The 11,635-nt window shown below is 44.8% G+C and overlaps 1 protein-coding gene across 1 annotated transcript in view; it reads left to right on the top strand.

Annotated features, from left to right (window-relative positions):
* Positions 1–2,373: 2,373 nt before the first annotated feature.
* Positions 2,374–11,635, top strand: part of WT1 (WT1 transcription factor) — a 65,287-nt gene continuing 56,025 nt past the window's right edge. The window contains exon 1 of the mRNA XM_070762262.1: positions 2,374–3,371. Coding sequence (XP_070618363.1) covers positions 3,032–3,371 — 340 coding nt within the window. The 5' untranslated portion in view covers positions 2,374–3,031. The remainder of the gene's footprint in view (positions 3,372–11,635) is intronic.

Raw genomic sequence — 11,635 nt, 5'->3', positions numbered from 1 at the left:
CTACCCTATCCTGCTCTACTCTACTGAAGAGCATGTTTATGTAATAATGATGGCTAATGGCCAGCCATAAAGCCCTTATGCTTCTGTAGGCCTGCAGCAGATGGCAACATCTCCCACTTGAAGGCTAACAAAAAAGAAGAAGGTTGGACCAGATTAATCCGGGATAGAAGACCACCAGGAGTTCTTATAGCTAAAGACTAAAGAACAGGCCAAGATGGATGGATGGATGGATGGATGGATGGATGGATAGATAGATAGATAGATAGATAGATAGATAGATAGATAGATAGATCACACACTCACACACCACACCACATACACACAAACAGGAAAAAAAAAGCTAAATTGCTTTCGTGCTGTCACCAAGTAAAATGTGTGGGTGTTTCCATAGAATCACTAGGGATCAAGTTTGATTCCAGCTAGAATAACACTCCTTTGTGTGTATGGGGGTGGAAGGGTTGAAAGCAAGAGGAAAGACCAGATGGAAGAAAAAGTGGGATGAGATTAAGATTTTGTTGGTCGGATCTCTCCTGGTGTTCCAGGGAATTCGCCGAGAAAGTATTTTGACCCCGAGTTCTAACTAATTCCAGAACTAACCTGCCAGCCCACCACCCCGTTATTGGAGGAAGGGTCCTTATGCACTCAGGGGCGGGAGAGCCAAAAAGATTTCGGGTCAGCTCAGCTGCTTGGCAGAAGGTGAGCCAACCTAGTTCCTTTCTTACCAGCAAAAACTTTCACCAACCAGCAAATACTTTCACCAACCAACTCGAAACTGAGGTCCCACCACCCTGGCAGCTGAGGTGGAAGAATTTACGTGGATCCGGGTTCCTTTTACCGAGGTGGTGAAGTGAAGTTCGGGATGGGGCCTTGGCCGACAGAATGGTGGCACATTTCAGAAAGTATACTGCTCAAAGAAATAAAGGAAACACTCAAAGAACACATCCTAGATCTGAATGAACGAAATATTCTCATTGAATACTTCGTTCTGTACGAAGTTGAATGTGCACAACAGCATGTGAAATTGATTGTCAATAAGTGGACAGTTTGATTTCACAGAAGTTTGATTTGCTTGCAGTTATACTGTGTTGTTTAAGTGTTCCCTTTATTTATTTATCTTTTGAGCGGTGTATTTGGAAAGTGGGTTAATCTTTGCTTCCTTATTTCAATCTGGCTACATTTCAAACACGGGTGCCTGACCAAAGTTAGGCGCCCATCTTCAGCGTCGGTAAGCAAAGGAGAGATGGTGGTAACCCCTCTCTCCTCCCCTTTAGAAGCCCCTTGCCAGAAGCCAGTCACTCCTGGGGAATTCCTTCTCCATCCTCACCTTTCCCGCCTCAGAATCCCCGAACCTCCGAAGATCAGAAAGCACCAGAAGGCAAGGGAAAAAAAGAGAAACGGGATGGAAACTAATCTAGGAGAGAAGCAACGTGGGATTAAGGAGAACCCTCCTAACGCCGAAGACAATTGACCAGTTGGAACAGCTTTGCCTTCTACGTACACTGAGAGCATATGCACCGAAGACAAATCCCTTGTGTGTCCAATCACACTTGGCCAATAAAAAATTATATTCAAAAGTTGTGGGTGCTCCATCACTGGAGGTTTATTTTATTTTTTTAAAGAAGTGACCAGATGGCCCCCTGTCTGAAACGGTCTAGGGCAGAGGTCTTGGCAACTTTGAAGATTTGTGGACTTCAGCTCCCAGAACTCTCCAACATATCATAGCTGGCTGGAGAATTCTGGATAGTTGAAGTCCACAAGTCTTCAAAGTTGCCAAATTTGAGGACCCCTGTATCGAGTCTCCTGTTTTGGGGGTGGTGATGGTTAAAAGTTTTTTATTATTTTTCCCCACTTTAAATTCCTACAAATGTCAATGCATATATTTCACACATATCTCAAAAGGACATACATAATTACATATTTATGAACTAGTCTCTTTTATATTCATATTATTTATTAAATTATTATAATTTATATGCCGCCCCTCTCAGAAGACTCATATCAATACCCGTATGATCTAGTTAATACGTTTTCCGTCTGCATTCATGTTACTCTTTCTCCCTCCCTCCATCTCTTCCATCTCCCTTCCTTCCACTCAGCACCCCACATCTCTACCTTCTCGAAACCTACTTCCTCTCCCACCCTCTTGTCCTACTTTTGAGTGACTTTAGGGTTTTTTGGTTGAACAGAGGGTTAGACTAGAAGACCTCCCATGGTCCCCTTTCCAGCTCTGTTCTGAAGGAAGAGGGCTGTGCCAGGCCAGGAGCCGGTGGGCGAGGCTTAGCCTTTCCACCCCTGCGCCCCTGCCACGCTCCTTGGCCTGTGTGTGTGTGTGTGGGGGAAGCGGGTCCTCCGCCCCTCCTGCTCTTCTCTCCCCCCTCCAAGTCGCTGAGCGCCCCGGGGGGAGCCGCCTTGCTGCGGGAAGTGTGAATGCAGCGGCCGCGCGCGGCTGACTCCTCCTCCGTCTCGCGCCGCCGGTCCTTCTCAATTAGCTCAGCTTCGGGGGGCCGGAGGGTTAAAGCGGAGACCGAAGGGAGAAAGTTCAAGTGCGGCTTTTCCCATCGCTCCTGCGGGGCCTCCTCTTCCTCGTCCTCCGTCCGTGCGCCTTTTGGAGAGCCAGCCAGCCAAGGAAGGGAGCGATCGGGCGGCTCGGGGCTTCTTCCACTCCAGGGCTTCGAACCTGTTTTATTTCCTTTCCCCAGCGGCCAAAAGGGCGATCCTGGAGACCAACCTGGCCCTCTCGCTTCTGCCGGCGGCGGCGGGGCTGGAGCCCTCCGCTTGCCTCCCGCCCGCCGACACGGCCTCGCCGAAAGGCTTCAACTCGGCCGCCTGGTGTCTCCAGCCAGACCCGAGCCGGCCCCCTCCAAGCGCCTGGAACAAGTGCGCCGGAGCCGGCGGGGCCCGCGAGTGGTTCCCGGCGCCGCGGAGGAAAATCTGCGCCGGCGATCAGCTGGGCTCCGACGTCCGGGACCTCAACGCCCTGCTGTCCTCGCCGCCGTCGGTGCCTCCCTTGCCGGCCAACGGGAGCTGCTCCATGCCGGTCGGCGGCGCGACCCAGTGGGCTCCGGTGCTGGATTTCCCCGCGGCGGCGGCCTCGTACGGCTCGCTGGCCCCGCCGCCCTCGGCCTTCATCAAGCAGGAGCCGGCCTGGAGCTCCGGCGAGCCGTCGCACGAGGACCAGTGCCTGAGCGCCTTCACCGTCCACTTCTCCGGCCAGTTCACCGGCACGGCCGGCGCCTGCCGCTACGGGCCCTTCGCGCCCCCGCCGCCGCCGCCGCCGTCCAATCAAGCGCCCTCCGGCCAGGCGCGCATGTTCCCCAACGGCCCCTATCTGCCCAACTGCCTCGAGAGCCAGCAAGCCATCCGCAACCAAGGTAAGTCCAGGGGAAGGGAAGAGGGGAAGCCTCGGATTTTTGGGGGGAAGGGTGGGCACCCAGAGATGGGCTGCTAAGGTGGAACGGTGAGGGGTGCTCGCCCCCGGGGCTCTTCGGAGTGCTAGCGGAGCCCAGCCCAATTCTGTTACTGCACCTGGACTGGTAGCGAAATCGTGCGCGGACACGCAGGTGCGCCCATGGCGAAGAAGAAGAGGAAGAGGAAGAAGAAGAGGAAGAGGAAGTATTTCAAGAAGAAGAAGAAGAAGAAGTCTGGTCTAATAGTGTAAGGCGGGTAAAATAGTTTAAGTGAGCGATTTCACCACCTACCCAGGTGCAGTAGCAGAATTACGCTGGGCTCCGCTAGCACTCAGAGCCACGGGGCGAGCAGACGTCGCCGATCCACCTTAGCAGTCCATCTCTGGGGCCACCCGATGGCTTTCCGCCAGCCCGGGGCTCCCGCTCGCTTTCCGGGTGCCCGCCAGCAAGATGGGTAGGTGAGAGACTGTAAGAGATTTTCCAAGCCATCTCTGGCCAAACTCCTGAGCCTGAATGATGATCGCAATAACAATAGCATTTAGACTTCTATCCCGGTTTAACAACCCTCTCTGAGAGGTTGACAGAGTCAGCCCATCGCCCCCAATAATCTGGGGTCTCATTTTACCCTCCTCGGAAAGATGGAAGGCTGAGTCAACCTTCAGCCGGTGGTGAGATTTGAACTGCTGAACTACGGTGGCAAGCCTGGCGGAGGCGGAGGAGGGATGGGGCGGGGAACCTATGGGCCGATCTTGAGAAATCTTTTTTTAAAAAAAAATATTTAAGCCACCAAAGTAAGGAAGCAATTATAAAAGGGAAAAGGATAACTTCCAAAGGCGGCAAATTGGTTTAAGACCACTGTAATTAACCCTAAACCCTGGTGGCTAGGACGGCGGTTAATAAAGGGTGCCCCCCCCCCCCCAAAAAAAAACATTGCAACTATCTGAGACTAGGAATCAATCGTCGGTCCTTAAATATCCCTCTAGAAAACCGAACCGGAGTTAAAAGTTTTTCAATGCACGTGGCGTAGGGTTAGCACACCCGGAACGTTACTTTTCAGAGTACCGTAAAGGCTAAATCAATTGATCGGTTTGAATAGGCTTGCAAGTTAATGCTTCAGAGTTGGTCTTGGACTAAGCGGGTGGAGGAGATGAACATACAGTACTTCCCCGACCTTTGTGAAGTAAACCTGTGGATTAAAGTGTAAAGTTGCGAAAATGCTCCCATTCAATTTAATAAACCTGGGTTCCAAATAGATTTATTCAGGGATGCGCCATCTATTTACAATTTATGTTATAGGTTCCCATTGGACAGAGAGAGATATACATGTAGCAAACTCTTACGCTGATTAGCTTGTGTATTATAGTGTGCGTGTGTATTTCAGATATTTACTGCTGGGTTTGCTGCTTCTAAACACAACTCTCCCCGTGGAAATCCCTGATAAAACTACACTGCTAAAAAAAATAAAGGGAACACTTAAACAACACAATAGAACTCCAAGTAAATCAAACTTCTATCAAATCAAAGTGTCCACTTAGGAAGCAATACTGATTGACAATAAATTTCACTTGCTGTTGTGCACATTCAACTTTGTACAGAACAAAGTATTTAATGAGAATATTTCATTCATTCAGATCTAGGATGTGTTATTTGAGTGTTCCCTTTATTATTATTTTTGAGCAGTATATTTTGAAGAAAAAAAAAAGGATTAAGGACTGAAAGAGCCTTTTCTGTTCATATTCATTCCAACGAGTATGCAAGGGTTTACTGTATGTCTCTCCTATGTGGTAACACCCTTTTGTAACATTATGATTACTGGGTTTTCAAGCATTGAATGAATCATACCATCGCTCCACCTTCTCCTTTCGTAGTGGTATCTATTTGCTTCACAGCGAAATTCAGCCAAGCTTCAGGAAAAGAAACCCTTAACATTTGCAACTCTCAATTAAATGGGACTCGCTTCATTCCAGAATTAAAACCAGGAGTACACACACAACTATTAAAAGTACATTGTCTTCCACCAGGAGTATCAACAGCTCTAAACCTAATTTAGCAACCCGAATATTCTCCCTTAGCCATTAAAAGAACCCATTGAGTAACATGCTCCAGATTTCTGCTTAAAAGTGCAGGGATTATGTACTCAGGTAGTTGCTATTACAACTTTAATGTGTATGGAGTTTACTTTTAATAATTGTTTCACATATGGACTTTCCTGTTAGTTTCTGTTTATTTGTTAATGTCTTTGTGTATTGAACTTGATATTCTTTTGCAGATGTTACTTTAAGAAAGCAGGTACTACTGTTTGTTTATAACTGGGCTGAAGATAAAAAAAGCCATTTAAAAAAATTGAATCTAACAGTTCAGTTCATGTTAGTGCAACCAACTGTTGGAATAATTTATTTCAACAGGATGAAAGAATTGATTCCTGTGGAAATAAAATTTCAAGACGTTAGGGTGCATAGGTATTTGCATATAGCAATTAATGCTAAATGGATATTGATGGGGGTGGGAATATTAATAATTAAGATCTAATATGGCTTTTAATGCAATAAATGTACAGTGAAGGAGCACAGTCAAGACGGTATGTTAGCCCACCTATATATTTTAGGAAACTAAAACTACACAGTTGGAGTTAAATTGAAAAGAAGAAGGGGACGTTGTTCCCTGGATATAATTTTTTAACCCACAGAAGTTGCAAAAATCACATGCCAACATTGTTTTCTGAAATACTGTAATTTGGCTCAGTGAGAACTGTGCTGCAATCTGAGAATGAATGGCATTGATCTCAGTAAACCTAGGCTGGCATGTAACACCGCTACATTTTCAGAATTCTTTCCCAATAAACCAAAATCTTTTATGTTTGACACTTAGCATCACCATGCATTAAGCAAGTCTATGCAAAAACCCACTGGTGTGTGCTTCTTAGACTGTAATGGGACATTGCGCAAACAAAGTTCTGAATTCCTAGAGTAGCACCTTCTTAAAGAAACGACCGTAGAATAGAATAGAGTAGAACATAACGGAACAGAACAGAATAGAATTCTTTATTGGCCAAATATGATTGGACACAAAAGAACTTTGTCTTGGTGCATATGCTCTCAGTGTACATAAAAGAAAATATAGATTTGTCATTGCTGGATAAACATATGGTGAAATCATATTGCTTATTCCTACATAATGGAGGCAACTTGAGAGAGTTGTATCTCAATACTTTTGGTGTGAACCATAAAGGAATAATTTTGTGAAATTCATGAAACCACAAAATAACTGATCCTAGTAAAAATAATCTTACAAATTAAAAACAAATGATCCTTTTTTGATGGCGCATGTGCAAAAGAATAATATCATTAGAATATAATTCAGGCAATAATTTATTTCAGCAGATATATACCTAGTATTATTAGGGAGAAAACAGTCAATGATAACTTCCATAATTATTTGCATTTAATTTTTAGTTAAGCCTGTTGCAGCAGTTACAGGTAGATTCTGTACTGTTTTGGAGGGGCATAGTTGTGGGGAACAGTTTAGAGCAATAGAGAGAATAAGACATTTAAATAGCACATTGGTTTTAATTATTCTTAATGCTGCGCTTTAATATTCTTTCCATGATTTTCAATTCTTTAAACAATTTTTTAAATTAAACTTTAATGATTCTACAGATAATTTTTAATTGCATCTAAAATAGTGAAATGGTCGGTGTTTTTCAATACATTTACCTTTATTTAGCAAGTTACTAAATTGTGAAGGCAATTTCTTATTGGGAACACTATTTCAGAATTTAATTCCATTCACTAAATGGCCTTTTGCCTTCTTAATCCCATTGATTCCTTGCATTTGGTTAATGGTATTATTTTTTAAACCAACACATTCTAGGAATTCTGGAATGTAGCTGTAGACTCAGCTTATATTTAAAACAATGAAATATCTTTATTTCAGATGATGAGGATGCTGAATAAAAATTCATGTGTTTTTATAGCGTGGGACAAGAGGCGAGATCCCACTTCAATGCAAAACTATCAAACCTCTAAACTGTAATTGGAAGATTTTTGATATCATTAACTGAGTTGAATACAGTGAAGTCTCAAGGATTTTCTCTTATAATTCTCATGAAATTTTATTTATTGAATTATTTATTAATTAGATTTATAGGCCTCCCTTCTTGCGGACTCATTTTGTTTGTGTATATGTGTGTGTAGCACACTGCTCAGCTCTTCCAAATGTATATATATGATTTATTGACAATCTCATATTTGCATATGTGAGGGGCTACCTCACAGAGTTGCTTTGCATTTTATTTTATACTTATGCATAAGACTTTTCAAATTCTTTTGTGTTACCTTATCTCTTGATTGTTCTAATGATGGAGAAAGTAGCAAATAAAACAAAAGAAAAGAAAACCCCCAACATTTGCGTTTTCTTAACACAAGAAAATGCAGATTTTCTTATGTTGAGAAAAATCTTGGCTTGGCAGTTGTTCCCAAAGTTGAACTTTAATCAGAAGACTTAGAGATTTAGTTGCTGACATATATGCTGGTGTCATCGAAGAGCTGGGACTTAGCTTGATTTTAAGTTTGAAAACTTGGTCTTTCAAATTTTCTTACTCCAAAATCAAAGGGAAAATCTCCCACGTTCTTGATTTTAAATGGGTGGACTGAGAAATCCTTCAGCTCCTGTTGTGCGGACTTGTGCCTAACCAAACATTAGCGCTTTAGAGTTAGGCTTAAAGAGCGGAGAAAGAATCGTTTTTTAATTGCCACTTCGAAAGAGTAGCAATGGGTGAGAAGCAGGTATAATTTTAAAAGTCGTGAAAAAATGTCCTGATGGTTCCAAACCAAATACCGGGGAGGGGGAACGGGAGGAGAGGGAAAATACCGGGTACCCTATCTAGCGCGCACATACACACACACACACACACCCGCCCAAAAAAGAAATAAAAAGACCGAATTTGGGGATGTTGAGAAGTTTGAGTAATGAATATATATAACGTTCCCTGCTTTGAGTTAACCAAGGTTGAATGTTCGGTTTGAGGCGATTTGTACACTGCTAAAAAAAAAATAAAGGGAACTCTCAAATAACTCATCTTCGATCTGAATGAATGAAATATTCTCATTGAATACTTTGTTCTGTACAAAGGTGAATGTGCACAACAGCATGTGAAATTGATTGTCAGTCAGTGTTGCTTCCTAAGCGGACAGTTTGATTTCACAGAAGTTTGATTTACTTGCAGTTATATTGTGTTGTTTGAGCGTTCCCTTTATTTTTTGTGCAGTATATTTTCTCCCCCCACCGTGGGAAAGAAGTTACCTTGGCGTTTTTGCCAAGTCTTCTCCGGGAGAAAGAAGTCTTCTGCTTTGAACTTTTTTTTGCTAGGCTTCCTCGTCCCGTCTCCATCTCTCCTCTCTCCCTCCCTCCCCGCTAGGCAGCTGGATTCCCCTAACAATTGCACCCCTTCAGAAAAGTTGGCCAGATGTCCACGTTTCAATTATTTCCAGCACATTTTAATCAGCTCGGCCTCCGATAAAGCCCTAATTAAAGCGACCTCGCTATCAAAGGGGCCGGTTCAGCACGCCAACCCTCCTTATCGCATTCTTGAAGCTTTGGGTCATGCAACGCCGGGGAAATGGGGCCAAAACACCCGTTCTTGCTCCGGGCACCTTTTTGAAGGGCCACTGAATTGCCCGGGGGGGGGGGGTGTTAAAAAAGAGCTCCGGATCAAGAGCTTTAGCGCAATCGAGGAGCGTTGGGAGAGCAAAGAGGAGGAGAAGGAGGAGGAGAAAGAGGAGGAGGAGGAAGAGGAGAAGGAAGAGAAAGAGGAGGAGGAGGAAGAGGAGAAGGAGGAAGAGGAGAAGGAGGAAGAAGAGGAGAAGGAGGAGGAAGAGGAGGAAGAGGAAGATGAGGAGGAGGAGGGTGTGGAGGAGGAGGAGGAGGAAGAGGAGGAGAAGGGGGAGCCTTGGCTATGTGTGTGCGCGCGTTATGAGCGGAGATAGGGCAGTTTCGGAGTGCAGCTTGATGCCTGGAAGTGCAGGGGTTGGGCACCGGCCTGTCATCACTGTTCGCGGCCGAAGAGACAGGGGACGCTTAGCGCTAGAACGCGCCTGGCGCACGCTGCAGCTTTTCAAAGGCTCAAGGCCTCGCCAGCTCCTTGCTCCCTGCCAAATGCGCGACGGGTGGGAGGGAAAGAGGGAGGGAAGAGGGACGACAACAATCTCCTGGGCAAGGTGTTGCTAGCCCCCCCTTCTCCTTTACCCTCAGGGCAACGCGCTGGAAACTCCACTCCGTGGAAGGCGGAAAGGCAGAAAAACCTGAACTTTGTTTCCACTCTCTTCTGCGGACGCCAAAATAAAAGAGCCCATTGGATTTGGGGTTTTTGTTTTTTGGAAACGACCTGTTATGACCTGAAGCCCGTTTCCTCCTAGGCTTTTGGAAAGTGTTGAGTTACAGCAGCCCAATCTTAGATGCGCACTTTCCAAGGTTCACACGTTTCCCAGGCCACTTCGGCACAGTGGCTCGGCTTTGGTAGCAAAGGAAAAGACTCGGAGATTGAATTCCCCTTTCTTTGACAGCAGGGTCCCCTGAACTCGACAGGACTTCAGGGCAGACAGGTTTGAAAGAAATGCCCCCCCTCCCGGCGCGCAAAAAAAGAGGTCAGGGTAAATACACTTCAGATCAGAGGTGCTGACTTGAAAAAACTGAATGGCGAAATATCTATTTGGAAAAGTGAAGCGTGGTGCCTTGAACCCTGCTATATTCTAGGGTAGCAATGAAGCTGCGGAATGTAGGGGGATCCCCAGTGTTTTTGGATCAGGCTTTGCACGAATCCCCAAACGCCATAAACTCCACAGAATCCAAAAACATTTGGGAGAAGAATTACAAATGATGAGCCAAGCAACTTAACCTGAAAATAAAATAAAATAAATGAATCTATCGAAACGAGCAGATTTCTATTTTCAACTTTCCTTTCCTTTTAGAAATACTGTATCTGCAGATTTGCAGATTAGGTTCACTCCGGTGTGTTGAAATTCATAGGGGGAGGCCCAGACGTGGGGAAAAAAGTGAGGTAGACAAAAACGGTTTAGAGATTTCAGACAATGGAATTCAGCAGCCTTTACTTTTAAAAGTTAAGGAAGTTACATTGGAAGCGCCGCCCCGGTACTTCTCAATAAATATAAAGACCTTTAAGGAAAAGTGAGCTGATGAATTGAGGAGGTCCATAGCTTTCTTTTACCACCCTGCGTCTGGCAGCTAACGTCCCCTGCCAAAATTCAGACAGGATTACAAAACCAGAATAAAACAAAATTGCGAAAGGTTTCTATTCCTGCTGTCACCCGTTAAAAGATTTGCACGGGTTTTTTCTCCGGAAGTTTTGGTTCATTAGAAAAGTAAAAATAAAGACATTGGCGTCCCCAAGATGAGAATACTAGGACTAGTAACATATGAGGAAGAGGGGGACGTTTGAATTGAAGGGGGGCTGTTGATGAATTAAGAAGCGCAAGTCTACGTCTTTTAGCAAAACTCTCCTTTAGTTTTGAGAAGCTGGTGAACTAAATTGCATCCCGTGGGCATTTAGCGACGCAGTTATGCGAGGGATCCCCAATTCCTCTCCGCGCCCGACCCCCCCAAGTTCTCTTCTATTTTTTCAGTTTTGTCAAAAGTCCGATCCCTTTTTTAAAGAAGCTAAACGGCTTTTTTTTGGGGGGGGGGGGGGGGCGTGAGTGTTTGTCCGGAAAAGCAGGTTGTAGGGTTGCTATGGGGGGGGGGAAGCATTTCTCTCCCACCACCACCAGCAAAGCTACGACTTATTTGCTCCTCTGAAAAGCAACTATGGTGTATTTTGAATGTGCAAACCTATTCTCTAAAAGAGTAGCGACTTTTAAAAGTAACTGTGGAGTAACTAAACGTTCCGGAAGCGAAGCTGCCATAAAATGATTATTTACTTTTAAAACAAGCGTTCTGGGGCGGTGTTGGGAAAGTCAGGGGAGATTTCACAGGGGCTACGCTAAACAGTTCCCGGTCTTAGGGCAAAATGCTGATGCGCTGAGAAGTCTTAAAGATAATATTACTTTGTAATTACTTTTTAGCCGAAGTTGTTTAACTGGCTCCGCGTAATTAATGAAAGTTGGTGTCTAAGCGCTTGATTTACGATTCGCTCTCACCTTGAGGTCACATTGGGCGATTTTTTTTTGGTCTCCCTCCAGCCATCTGAATTCGCTCCTTACTTTTTCTTTTTAAAA

The sequence above is a fragment of the Erythrolamprus reginae genome, chromosome 1, assembly GCF_031021105.1.
Source record: "Erythrolamprus reginae isolate rEryReg1 chromosome 1, rEryReg1.hap1, whole genome shotgun sequence".
In the NCBI taxonomy this organism is placed as follows: domain Eukaryota; kingdom Metazoa; phylum Chordata; class Lepidosauria; order Squamata; family Dipsadidae; genus Erythrolamprus; species Erythrolamprus reginae.
The sequence above is the reverse complement of the archived record's forward strand: the minus strand, read 5'-3'. Positions and strand labels throughout refer to the sequence as shown.